This window comes from Muntiacus reevesi, chromosome 17, assembly GCF_963930625.1.
Source record: "Muntiacus reevesi chromosome 17, mMunRee1.1, whole genome shotgun sequence".
Taxonomy (NCBI): domain Eukaryota; kingdom Metazoa; phylum Chordata; class Mammalia; order Artiodactyla; family Cervidae; genus Muntiacus; species Muntiacus reevesi.
In genome coordinates this window covers 27,063,566-27,078,302 of record NC_089265.1, presented here as the reverse complement: position 1 = coordinate 27,078,302, position 14,737 = coordinate 27,063,566, and the positions used below count along the sequence as shown (strand labels likewise).

Below are 14,737 nucleotides of genomic sequence, written 5' to 3'. Positions count from 1 at the left end.
CACCAGAGAACTCCTGACTCCAGGGAACATTAATTAATAAGAGATCATCCAAAAGCCTCCATACGTACACTGAAACCAACCACCATCCAAGAGCCAATAAGTTCCAGAGCAAGACATACCACGCAAATTCTCCAGCAATGCAGGAACATAGCCCTGAGTGTCAATGTACAGGCTGCCCAAAGTCAAACCAAACCCATTGACCCATCTCAAAACTCACTACTGGACACTCCATTGAACTCCAGAGAGGAGAAATCTAGCTCCACCAACCAGAACACCGACACAAGCTTCCCTAACCAGCAAACCTCGACATGCCAAACATCCAGCCCCACCCACTGGGAGAAACCTTCACAGTAAAAAGGAACCACAGACTACCAGAATATAGAAAGGCCACCCCAAACACAGCAATCTAAATAAGATGAAAAGGCAGAGAAATACCCAGCAGCTAAAGGAACATGAAAAATGCCCACCAAGCCAAACAAAAGAGGAGGGGATAGGGAATTTACCTGAAAAAGAATTTAGAATAAATATAATAAAAATGATCCAAAATCTTGAAAACAAAATAGAGTTACAGATAAATAACCTGGAGACAAGGATTGAGAAGATGCAAGAAATGTTTAACAAGGACCTAGAAGAAGTAAAAAGAGTCAATTAAAAATGAATAATGCAATAAATGAGATAAAAAACACTCTGAAGGGCACCAATAGTAGAATAACGGAGGCAGAAGACAGGATAAGTGAGGTAGAAGATAAAATGGTGGAAATAAATGAAGCAGAGAGGAAAAAAGAAAAAAAGAATTAAAAGAAATGAGGACAACCTCAGGGACCTCTGGGACAATGTGAAACACCCTAATATTCGAATCATAGGAGTCCCAGAAGAAGAAGACAAAAAGAAAGGCCATGAGAAATTACTCGAGGAGATAATAACGGAAAACTTCCCTAAAATGGGGAAGGAAATAGTGACACAAGTCCAAGAAACCCAGAGTCCCAAACAGGATAAACCCAAGGCGAAACACCCCAAGACACATATTAGTCAATTAACAAAGATCAAACACAAAGAACAAATATTAAAAGCAGCAAGGGAGAAACAACAAATAACACACAAGGGGATTCTCATAAAGATAACAGCTGATCTTTCAATAGAAACTCTTCAGGCCAGAAGGGAATGGCAGGATATACTTAAAGTAATGAAAGAGAATAACCTACAACCCAGATTACTGTACCCAGCAAGGATCTCATTCAGATATGAAGGAGAATTCAAAAGCTTTACAGACAAGCAAAAGTTGAGAGAATTCAGCACCACCAAACCAGCTCTTCAACAAATGCTAAAGGATCTTCTCTAGTCAGGAAACACAGAAAGGTTGTATGAATGTGAACCCAAAACAACAAAGTAAATGGCAACGGGACCATTCTTATCAATAATTACCTTAAATGTAAAAGGGTTGAATGCCCCAACCAAAAGACAAAGACTGGCTGAATGGATACAAAAGCAAGACCCCTGTATATGCTGTCTACAAGAGACCCACCTGAAAACAAGGGACACATACAGACTGAAAGTGAAGGGCTGGAAAAAGATATTTCACGCAAATGGAGACCAAAAGAAAGCAGGAGTCACAAAACTCCTATTAGATAAAATAAACTTTAATAAATAAATAAATAAAAAGGACTTTAAAATAAAGGCTGTGAAAAGAGACAAAGAAGGACACTACATAATGATCAAAGGATCAATCCAAGAAGAAGATATAACAGTTATAAATATATATGCACCCAACATAGGAGCACCTCAGTATGTAAGGTAAATGCTAACAAGAATGAAAGGGGAAATAAACAACAACACAATAATAGTGGGAGACTTTAATACCCCACTCACACCTATGGACAGATCAACTAAACAGAAAATTAACAAGGAAACACAAACTTTAAATGACACAATGGTCCAGTTAGACCTAATTGATATTTATAGGACATTTCACACCAAAACAATCAATTTCACCTTTTTCTCAATACACATGGAACCTTCTCCAGAATAGATCACATCCTGGGCCATAAATCTAGTCTTGGTAAATTCAAAAAAATTGAAATCATTCCGGTCATCTTTTCTGACCACAATGCAGTAAGATGAGATCTCAGTTACAGGAAAAAAAGCTATTAAAAATTCCAACATATGGAGGCTAAATAGCACACTTCTGAATAACCAACAAACCATAGAAGAAATCAAAAAAGAAATCAAAAAGAAAACACAACAACCCAAAACCTATGGGACACTGTAAAAGCAGTGCTAAGGTTCATAGCAATACAGGCTTACCTCAAGAAAGAAGAAAAAAGTCAAATAAATAACCTAACTCTACACCTAAAGCAACTAGAGAAGGAAGAAATTAAGAACCCCAGGGTTAGTAGAAGGAAAGAAATCTTAAAAATTAGGGCAGAAATAAATGCAAAAGAAACAAAAGAGACCATAGCAAAAATCAACAAAGCTAAAAGCTGGTTGTTTGAAAAGATAAATAAAATTGACAAACCGTTAGCCAGACTCATCAAGAAACAAAGGGAGAAGAACCAAATCAGCAAAGTTAGAAATGAAAATGGAGAGATCACAACAAACAACTCTGAAATACAAAGGATCATAAGAGACTACTACCAGCAGCTATATGCCAATAAAATGGACAACTTGGAAGAAATGGACAAATTCTTAGAAAAGTATAACTTTCCAAAACTGAACCAGGAAGAAATAGAAAATCTTAACAGACCCATCACACCATCACAAGCACAGAAATCGAAACTGTAATCAGAAATCTCCCAGCAAACAAAAGCCCAGGACTAGATGGCTTCACAGCTGAATTCTACCCACAATTTAGAGAGGAGCTAACACCTATCTTACTCAAACTCTTCCAGAAAATTGCAGAAGAAGGCAAACTTGAGGCCACCATCACCTTAATACCAAAACCAGACAAAGATGCCACAAAAAAAGAAAACTACAGGCCAATATCACTGATGAACACAGATGGACACAGATGCAAAAATCCTTAACAAAATTCTAGCAAACAGAATCCAGTAACATATTAAAAAGATCATATACATCATGACCAAGTGGGCTTTATCCCAGGAATGCAAGGATTCTTTAATATCCACAAATCAATCAATGTAATACATCACATTAACAAATTGAAAAATAAAACCCCTATGATTATCTCAATAAATGCAGAATAAGCCTTTGACAAAATTCAGCATCCATTTATGATGAAAACTCTCCAGAAAGCAGGAATAGAAGGAACATACCTCAACATAATAAAAGCTATATATGACAAACCCACAGCAAACATTATCCTCAATGGTGAAAAATTGAAATCATTTCCCTTAAAATCAGGAACAAGACAAAGGTGCCCACTCTCACCACTACTATTCAACATAGTTTTGGAAGTGTTGCCCACAGCAATCAGAGCAGAAAAAGAAATAAAAGGAATCCAGATAGGAAAAGAAGTAAAACTGTCACAGTTTGCAGACGACATGATCCTCTACCTAGAAAACCCTAAAGACTCTACCAGAAAATTACTAGAGCTAGTCAATGAATACAGTAATGTTGTAGGATATAAAGTTAACACATAGAAATCCCTTGATTCCTATACACTAACAATGAGAAAACAGAAAGAGAAATTAAGGAAACAATACCATTCACCATTGCAACAAAAGGAATAAAATACTTAGGAGTATATCGACCTAAAGAAATGAAAGATCGATACATAGAAAACTATAAAACACTGATGAAAGAAATCAAAGAGGGCACAAATAGATGGAGAAATATACCGTGTTCATGGATTGGAAGAATCAATATTGTCAAAATGGCTATTCTACTCAAAGCAATCTATAGATTCAATGCAATCCCTATCAAGCTACCAACGGCATTTTTCACAGAACTAGAACAAATAATTTCACAATTTGTATGGAAATACAAGAAAAAAAAAACTCGAATAGCCAAAGCAATCTTGAGAAAGAAGAATGGAACTGGAGGAATCAACCTGCCTGAGTTCAGGCTCTACTACAAAGCCGCAGTCATCAAGACAGTATGGTACTGGCACAAAGACAGAAATATAGATCAATGGAACAGAATAGAAAGCCCAGAGATAAACCCACATACCTATGGACACCTTATCTTCGACAAAGGAGGCTAGGATATACAATAGAAAAAAGACAACCTCTTTAACAAGTGGTGCTGGGAAAACTGGTCAACCACTTGTAAAAGAATGAAACTAGAACACTTTCTAACACCATACACAAAAATAAACTCAACATGGGTTAAAGATCTAAATGTAAGACCAGAAACTATAAAACTCATAGAGGAGAACATAGGCAAAACACTCTCCGACATAAATCACAGCAGGATCCTCTATGACCCACCTCCCAGAATATTGGAAATAAAAGCAAAAATAAACAAATGGGACCTAATGAAACTTAAAAGCTTTTGCACAACAAAGGAAACTATAAGCAAGGTGAAAAGACAGCCCTCAGAATGGGAGAAAATAACAGCAAATGAAGCAACAGACAAAAGATTAATCTCAAAAATATACAAGCAACTCCTGTTGCTCAATTCCAGAAAAATAAATGACCCAATCAGAAAATGGGCCAAAGATCTAAACAGACATTTCTCCAAAGAAGACATACAGATGGCTAACAAACACATGAAAAGATGCTCAACATCACTCATCATCAGAGAAATGCAAATCAAAACCACCATGAGGTACCATTACATGCCAGTCAGGATGGCTGCTATCCAAAAGTCTACAAGCAATAAATGCTGGAGAGGGTGTGGAGGAAAGGGAACCCTTTTATGCTGTTGGTGGAAATGCAAACTAGTACTGCCACTATGGAGATTCCTTAAAAAACTGGAAATAGAACTGCCATATGACCCAGCAATCCCACTTCTGGGCACACACACCGAGAAAACCAGATCTGAAAGAGACACGTGCACCCCAATGTTTATCGCAGCCCTGTTTATAATAACCAGGACATGGAAGCAACCTAGATGTCCTTCGGCAGATGAATGGATAAGAAAGCTGTGGTACGTATACAGAATGGAGTATTACTCAGCCATTAAAAAGAATTCATTTGAATCAATTCTAATGAGATGGATGAAACTGGAGCCCATTATACAGAGTGAAGTAAGCCAAAAAGATAAAGACCAATAGAGTATACTAAAAGCATATATATGGAATTTAAAAAGATGGTAATGATAACCCTATATGCAAAACAGAAAAAGAGACACAGATGTACAGAACAGACTTTGGGACTCTGTGGGAGAAGGCGAGGGTGGGATGTTCAGAGAGAACAACATTGAAACAAGTATACTGTCAAGGGTGAAACAGATCACCAGCCCAGGTTGGATGCATGAGACAGGTGCTCGGTGCTGATACACTGGGAAGACCCAGAGGGATGGGATGGGGAGGGAGGCGGGAGGGGGGATTGGGATGGGGAGCACATGTAAATCCATGGCTGATTCATGTCAATGTATGGCAAAAACCACTACAATATTGTAAAGTAATTAGCCTCCAAATAATAAAAATAAATGAAAAAAAAATTAGAAGCCTAGTCTTTTATGTTGGTTTGGCATTTTGTTTTCAACCTAGCAGTTTTATTTCGTTGATGGAATGTGTTTTTATGCTATAAATTTCTTGCTCATCAAAAGGCTAATAAGAGAACCAACAGCTTTGAGAACAAAAATTAAATTAAGTGCAGTCCACACTTTAAAAAAGTCCAACTATTGTCTCTATATGAATAAAGAATGAAGGCTTGATTTATAAAACCAAAACAATTTATTAGGAAAAAATTTGTCAGACATAAAAGAAAAGGACACTTTGTTGTATACCTGAAACTAACACAGTTTTGTAAATCAACTCTGCTTCAATAAAAAGCAATCATAATCTGGCTCATAAACCCATTAGATGTAATAAAGTTTGTATTGGCTATATTATGAAACTATTAGCCAGATGTCTCTGTAAGAATGCTACTAATTATAAATAGAATAATAAGAAAGGAACTTCCTCAACCTGAGGAAGGGCATCTGTGAAAAACCTATAACCAACATCAAAGTTGATGGTGAAAGGCTGCTTTCTTTCTAAGATCAGGAGCAAGGTAAGGATGTATACTCTTACCATGTCTAGTTAACGTTGTACTGGTGGTTCCAGCCAGAGCAATAAGGCAAGAAAAATAAAAGTCATTAATTTTGGAAAGAGAGAAGTAAACTCTTTGTAAATCATGTAATTTTGTAATCAGAAAATTATAAGGAATTCACACACACAACTATTAGAACTGTAAACAAGTTTAGCAAAATTGAAGGGATCATAAGAGTTAATATTGTTATTTGTTAAGATAATAACATTCCTTAAATTAATGTGAAGATTCAATGCAGTCTCTATAAAATTCTCAGCTGGCCTTTGCATATAGTGACAAGCTGATTCAAAAATTCATATGGAAATGTAAGAGACCTAGAATAGGTCCAATATATATTCCTTATTATAAATCACAGTATCATAGTATGCCAAACCAACTTATAAAGATAGATTATCTAGATTTTAAATAGCTGGCTGTACATAAAAGGAAACAGTATAACTGAGTCCCTGTCTTATTTCTTATATCAAATTCTAGATTGATTAAGGAGTCATAAAAGAGGAATATCAAAAAATAGAAATAATGGAATTTAAGTGTTTTATAATCTTGGAGTAAGGAATGTATGACATAAATCTAGAAGTCCCAAGACAAATTATTGATAAATTTGATTACTTAATAATACTAGAATAGCCAAAATAATCTTGCAAAAGAAAAAAAAGTTGAAGTAGCATTTCCCAATTGTAAAGCTTACTATAAAACTGTACTGTTAAAGTGCTGCGCTCAATATGCCAGTAAATTTGGAAAACTCAGCAGTGTCCACAGGACTGAAAAAGGTCAGTTTTCATTCCAGTTCCAAAGAAAGGCAATGCCAAAAAATGTTCAAACCACTGAACAGTTGCACTCATCTCACATGCTAGCAAAGTAATGCTCCTAATTCTCCAAGCTAGGCTTCAGCAGTATGTGACCTGAGAATGTGACTTCCAGATGTTCAATCTGGATTAAAGGCAGAGGAACCAGAGATCAAATTGCCAACAGCTGTTGGATCATAGAAAAAGCAAAAGAATTCTGGAAAAAACATCTACTGGGCTGGATGAAGCACAAGCTGGAATCAAGATTGCCGGGAAAAATATCAATAACCTCAGATACGCAGACACCACCACCCTTATGGCAGAAAGCAAAGAAGCATTAAAGAGCCTCTTGATGAAGATAAAAGAGGAGAGTGAAAAAGTTGGCTTAAAACTCAACATTGGGAAAACTAAGATGCATCTGGTCCCATCACTTGATGGCAAATAGATGGGGAAACAGTGGAAACAGTGAAAGAATTTATTTTATTGGGCTCCAGAATCACTGCAGCCGTGAAATTAAAAGATGCTCCTTGGAAGAAAAGCTATGACCAACCTAGACAGCATATTAAAATTCAGAGACATTACTTTGCTGACAAAGGTCCATCTAGTCAAAGCTATGGTTTTTCTGTTAGTCAAGTATGGATGTGAGAGTTGGACGATAAAGAAAGCTGAGCACCAAAAATTGATGCTTTTGAACTGTGGTGTTGGAGAAGACTGTTGAGAGTCCCTTGAACTGAAAGGAGATCCAACCAGTCATCCTAAAGGAAATCTGTCCTGAATATTCATTGGAAGGACTGATGCTGAGCTGAAGCTCCAATACTCTGGCCACCTGATGCCAAGAGCTGACTCATTAGAAAAGACCCTGATGCTGAGAAAGGTTGAAGGCAGGCAGAGAAGGGGATGACAGAAGATGAGATGATTGGATGGCATCACCGACTCAATGGACATGAGTTTGAGCAAGCTCCAGGAATTGGTGATGGACAGGGAAGCCTGGGGTGCTGCAGTCCATGGGGTCACAAAGAGTAGAACATGACTGAGTGACCAAACTGAAGAAAGCTATAATCATCAAGACAGTGTGGTATTGGCATAGTGTAGACATGTATATCAATGGAAAAGAATTGAGAATCCAGAAATAAACTCCTATAATTATGTTTAATTGTTTTCGAAAAGGGTGCCAAGTTAATTCAGTGGGAGAAAAGATAGCTTTTTTCAACAAATGGTGGTGAAAGAACTGGGTATCCACAAGCCAAAGAGTGAATTTGGACCCCTGCACAAAAGTTAAATGGTTCATAGACCCAAACAGAATAGCTAAAACTACAAAAATCTTAGGCAATGCTTTCTTAGGAGCCACAGCAAAACCTGAAGTGACAAAAAATAGATGCATTGTACTTCACCAAAATTAAATACTTCTTTGCTTCATAAGATAGAAGGTAAAAAAATACAATCACAAAGTGCTAGAAAATTTTTGCAAATCAAGTGACTGATAAAGAACTTGTATTCAGAATAATAGAGAAATAACAATGAAAAATATGCTAAAGGTTTAAGTGGACATTTCTTCAAAGAAGATGTACAAATGGTCAGTAAGCATGTAAAAAAGTGTTCAAAAATCATTAGTCGGGGATATGCAAATCAAAACTACAATGAGATGACTCTTCACACTCATTCACATGACTGCAATTTAAAAACTGGACAGTAACAAGTTTTAGAGAACACGTGGAGAAGTTGGAACATTTCATTTCTAAGAATATAGTCAAAAGGCAAATGACAAATTGGCAATAATGATTTGCAATGTGTGTGACAAAGCGATCATTTTCATAATTTACAAAGGACTGTAATAAATCACTAAGGAAAATGTATACAGAGTGATATAGAAATGGACACATGAAATAGCAGTTCACAGAAAAAGAAGTACAAGTTACTGATAAAGATATGAAGAGATGGTTAATCTTATTTAAAATTAAAGAAATGGACAGTAAAGAAGTTGATGATGCTTACCTTGTAAAGGTATGGGGAAATAAACACTTATGCTTTTCATGGTAATGTATACCAGTAGGACTTTAGAAAGCAATTTGGTAACAATTATCTGAAAATAAATTGTACTTATGCTTTTCATGGTCGTTTATACCAGTAGGACTTTAGAAAGCAATTTGGTAACAGTTATCTGAAAATAGTTGTACATAACAATTATCTGAAAATAGAAAGCAATTTGGTAACAATTATCTGAAAACAGCTTGATGTTTACTTATCAAATCTATTTCTAGGAATTTACTGAGTAGATATACTTGATTGCATCCTAAGATGTACAAGTATACATGTAAGGATTTATATTATAGTATTGTCATTAATAGGAAAAATCTATAAATCTATAAATCTTAGCAGTAGTGGACTGGTTAAATTCATTAATGATAACAATGGATAAGTTAATTCATCTAAACAATGGAATGCTATGCAACTATAGAAATGTGATGTGGAAAGGATGTTAGAAACATACTGTGAATGGAAAAATAAGTTGTATAATAGTATGTATACTATAATCCTATTTGAATTTAGAATTGAATATATTTAATGTATATTTAACAAATCATTTGTATTATACAAAATATATTTATCATATATAAAATTACATATTAAGATTTCTATAATATGACAACATTAAAAAGCATGTTACTAATTGTATGCTAATTGACAAAACTTGAAGTCTGGGTTTGTTTTGTTTTTGTTGGTTTGGTTTTACATCCCAGCTCAGAGGGCTTTCAGTCAGACATTGAATCAAGTATTTTATTGTAGAATATACCTTTTCCACCTCCTCTTTTGTTTTTAACTCAACAGTATTGCTAAGAGATCTTTCCATATTAGTATATTAGTGTAATAGAACTTCCTTTTTCTGTTTGAAGTCTTTGTTGATGAACTCTAATTGATTTAGCAATCTTCTGTTGATAGCATGTTTTAGCATGTTAAATATGATATTTAACTTGTTGTATATACTCAGTATTGTCTGGGTCTGCGGGATTCATTGATAAAGACAAAAAATATAAAACCATATTTCCTCCTTTCACAGAGCCTGTTTTAAATGAGATAGACATTAACAAAAGACCTCTCAAATAAATGTGGAATCATAACTCTGATAAGTGCTGAGAAGAATCTAGTAGGGTTAATTGACATAGTCAAGGAGTAAAAGATAGATTTTCCAAAAAAGTGATAATTGAACTGATGTCCAAAGAAAGGATTATTAGTTTTGTGTATTTTAATGATGAATTTTGTCCTATAATATATATTCTCCATTTCTTCTGTTACTGTAAGCACGCCTCACTGGTGCCTCTGTCTCATCAGATTTTAAAAATGCTTTTTCTCACTTATTAAAAAAATCCAAACTCTTCTCCAATCCCACTCTTATTTCCAACTACTTCCCTTTTTCTTTATCTCCCCTTCTCTTGTCACCAAAAGTGTTTTGTCTAAACTTCCTGTTTCTATTTCTTATATGTCACTAAGACAAAAAAAATTTCAGGTTTATTCCTCCTTTGACCTGTTCTAATGTGAGTTACAGCAGACTTCATCACGGTCACCAATGACTTCCATGTCCAGTGAACATGGAGCATGGTAGTCTCTGGTTTTCTTGACTATTCTGTGACACTGGACAGAACTCTGTCCTTGAGATGTTCTTTTATTTTGGTTTTCATGACTTTATCTTCTTCTGTTTTTCTTCCTCCTTTTCTAGTCTTTTTTGCTGCCTTTTTCTTTTCTAAGTATTTAATTCCTGAGTTCCTTACGCTTTATCCTAGACTCTTTTTGCTTTCTGTCAGACACTCTCAAGGCAAGCTTCACATCCCTAGATGACTCTCAAGCCTGTGTTTGACCTCTCTTCTGAGCTTTACACCACTGCGTCCAGCTGCCTCTCATAGTTTTTACTTTATTATTTTTTAATTCAAATATATTTAGGGTCAGTTATTTGCCAGGTAGTCTACTGGTGCTGGGAGTCATTTAAAAGTGCTTTACTGGAATATGGCCTAAACAGAATTTATTATTAACATTACCCACCAGAAACAAACAAGTAAATAAACAGAAACAGCCAAAATAAGACCTTCTCTACTTCCATGGTTCTTACTCAGCTGCTGAAGTCCACCCAGTTCTTCTAGTCTGAAACTTTGGGATCAGTCTTGACTATTCATTTTATCTGAGCATTTCCTCATCCAGTCCAATCAAATCCAACCCAATCCAGTCAATATAATCTAACCCAACGCAGTGTTACCAAGGTTGGCCATTCTATCTTCTGAGTATGCACCCCTGCAACATCCTTCAGTGCATATACTCCCACACCCCGTTTTCTCTGCTAAGACCCTAATCTAAGCTGCCATCACCTCTTGAGTAGTCTGCTACAGTTTCCTTCTAATTTGTCATACTACATTCACTTTTGACCACCATCTGGCAATTTGCTACATGACTGCAAGCATAATCTTTTAAAATTTTCCTCAATCTCTCTGTGTCTCTATTTCCTTATCTGTAAAATGAGATAACGATGGCCCTTCCCTCATAGATTTGTTGTGATGATAGAGAAAGAATTGCTATGTTAGAGTATAGAGAATAGTGCCAGGCACTGAGGCCTCAGTCAATTGTTATTGAGACCCTACACGTTGTTGGATTAAGCCAAGTAAAAGGTATGGTTAAGACAGAAAGAAGTTTATTAATAGATTTGAATGGAGTAATTATTAGCTCATTTATACTTAATTGTGCTATATGTATTCACACAAAAAATCTGCAACTCTTATAATGTGTGACCTTATTATGTGTAATTTTTTTTCTTAATTAAAAGGCTAAGAAGCACCAGGCTTTTCTAGTGGAGACATGTGAAAATAACGTGAAAGAATTGGAATCGATCTTGGACAGCTTTTCTGTGTCGAGCCAGTGGACATCAGGTTAGTTGAAGGTATAAAATGACAGATGCATCTGTCAATGTTCCAAAGTCACTACATTTTGGGAATTCTGCAGATGCCTCTTATAGTCCCTCATCTCAACATGTTTTGATTTGATGACATGATAAGAGCAGTTCTCACAGCAGTCAGTTGGCCTAGCTGGCTGCGAAAGGGTGACGGACTGTGGACCTGCTGTTGTCCTCCCGAACTTGATTTACAAGTGTTGGTGTCTGTGTGATTGGACAGACAAGGGCTCACTTGCTGTGTTCTGAATCCAACTGAGAAGAAAGTCCATACAGTATACCTGCAAGGGGAACAGATGTTTCCATCAAACCGAGCCAAATTCTGAGGCAACCTTCAGCAACTTAAAGGTCATGTATTCAAAAGGTTATGTAGGACACAGGCTGTAACACAGTGCATATTCTTCACTGCTGCTTTCCAGTCTGGTTTTCTCCTTCATTTCCTACTACAGCGTACATACTCTCCAGATGAGTGCTTAGGTAAAATGCTTTGGTTTTAGCATTAGCCCACTTAATATGATAGAGAACTATAAAGATTGTATATCAGGTAGGCATATTTTGGTATCTAGCAAAAAGCATTAGTTACTAATGAATGTTGTCCATTCCATGATTTCTGCTTCCTTAATTTTTGTGTGTGTATGCCATTATGTGTGCTATAGTAGCTTTGACTTACCTACTTTCACTTTTCTACCTCAGTTTTCTTTTGGCATACTGTCAGCCTCAAATTATTTAGTTGCTTTCTGACTCAATTATATTTTTCAAAAAAGCATGTAAAATTCAATTCCTTACACCTTAAAATAGCTTCAAGCCTGTTTTTTTTTTTTTTTTTTAAGGAATCAAGCATATTTGACAAATGAGTTCTTTAGGAAACACTTAAGTTCAGAAAAGTTTGTTGTCCTTATAAAAGCAGAAAGATATGATCAAGGCCCATTTCACATTATGAATCTGCAGATTTCTGTTGGTGAACCATTAGAAATTGAGTGAGATTTGCTGTTATCTATTTTTAACTTTCTTTGTTTTTATTTAAACTTTCTCCAAAAGTGTTTCATTGTTTGTCACTGTAAAATCAAGGTGTAGAAAAGTGACATAAAAATATAGTTATCCACTTTTCAATTGTATTTGCTAAAGCTTTGAGGAATAAAATTTTCTTTTTCAGTGATAGTGTTTTATTATTCAGATGTGTCATTGCTTAATGGTTTTAAGGATCTTTAAAATTGTTAAATTATTATCATAACATATCTTAATGCTTCAACATGCAAAGTTGAATTAGAAAACCTAAAAATAATGAGGTCATGTCTCCTTTGAGGTTTAAATAGTTGATAACAAAGAAACTCATAAGTTATTACTAAACCTATAGAAAAAAAAATGGTCTTCTAATGAAGTTTTTCTTTTTATTCTCACCTTTCAGTGACCGTTCTTTTTGAACTTCCTGTTCCCGGTAAAGGGGTTGTGTGCTGAATTAGTGATTTCTGTTCTGTCATAGTGGTCTTTGTTTCCGTGTTATGCTGGTTATTCACTCTTTCACCCACCCTAGAGTCATTCTCCTCTGGTCTCTGTTTTGCCGTGTGGAGGCTGACCTCTGTGGACTGCATGATCTGGACTCCTTTGCCCTCTGGCTTGGGGGGTTGGATTTGGATTGTGGGTGCCCCAGCAGGAGATTAAGAGGGTGGAAAAAGAAAGGAAAGCAGAGAAAGTCACAGTGTTTATTTCCCCCGCTCCCTCCAGTGTGTTACTGGCAGTGGTTTCATTTTTGGTGGCTACAGCTCCCGTCAAGTGGGTTCACTTCCACAACTGTGGTTTGTGTTGGTCTGTGATGATAGCGTTACCTCCACTTGACCCTATTGGCATCTCCATTTTGTTGGTATTGGTTTTCCAGTCTTGCTGGTGTGTGGTGTCTCATCATATCTTTTTTGTTCTCTTAACCTGCTTAGATTTCTGTAAAATCTTCATTAAATTTTTTTCCCAGTGAACTCTTCTGACTATGCTAGTTCTTCTCTTTGTTACCTGACTCTTTTTTTTCACATACCTGCTTTGGACTTGATTTTATTCTTGTTCTTGGCTTCCATCAAATAACCCTATATAACCATAATGGACTCCCTTTCTGCTCATATGAGCTCAAGTTGGATTTTTGTCACTTAACCAAGAGGGATATAATTAATAAACCTTATTGCTCAACATTTTATGGAAGAGCCTGAACAATTACGATTGCCTACTGCGTCAACCTGGCTTCAGCTACACAAAGATGACCAAATAATTTGTTCCTGCCTACCTCTCTCCCTTTTTTCCCTATGGTACTTGTTGCTGTTGAGCATTTCTGACAGATTGTGTGGTGCTTTTTTTTTTTTTTTTTTATTATATCTGTATTGTCAAGATTCTCTGGAGAAATAGAACCAATAAGATACATACACACACACACACACAAGAAGAGATACTGGAGTTTGCACACATGGTTATAGAGGCTAGGAAATCTCGTGATCTTTCCTCTGCAAGCTGAAGGACCAGGAAAGGCAGTGATATAATTCAATATGAGTCCAAAGGCCTGAGAAACTTGGGGCACCTGGGGCCCAGGAACCAGGAGTAGGATGTCTGAGGGCAGGAAAAGATGGAAGTCTCAGGTTAGGCAAAAAGAGAATTTTGCTTTCTGTCTTTTTGTTCTTTGGGGTTGGAGGAAGAGAGGGCTAAGAGTGGGGGGTAGGTAAGGAAAGTCAACAGCTTGAATATTGTCTCCCCTACCCACGTTGGTGAGGGCACATCTTCTTTACTTAGTCTACTAATTCAAATGCTAATCTGCCCCAGAAACACTCTCATGGACACATCCAAAAGTGATTCACTGGTTTTCTGGGCATCCTTTAGCCTGGTCAGATTGGCAATAA

At 36.3% G+C, this 14,737-nt stretch overlaps 1 protein-coding gene across 6 annotated transcripts in view; it reads left to right on the top strand.

The window, feature by feature from the left end:
* The window catches only part of CCDC171 (coiled-coil domain containing 171), a 314,797-nt gene that overhangs the window by 75,950 nt on the left and 224,110 nt on the right, over window positions 1-14,737 (top strand). For all 6 annotated transcript variants that reach the window (XM_065908260.1, XM_065908262.1, XM_065908264.1 and 3 more), the window contains one exon: window positions 11,745-11,847. In XM_065908260.1, coding sequence (XP_065764332.1) covers window positions 11,745-11,847 — 103 coding nt within the window. The remainder of the gene's footprint in view (window positions 1-11,744; window positions 11,848-14,737) is intronic.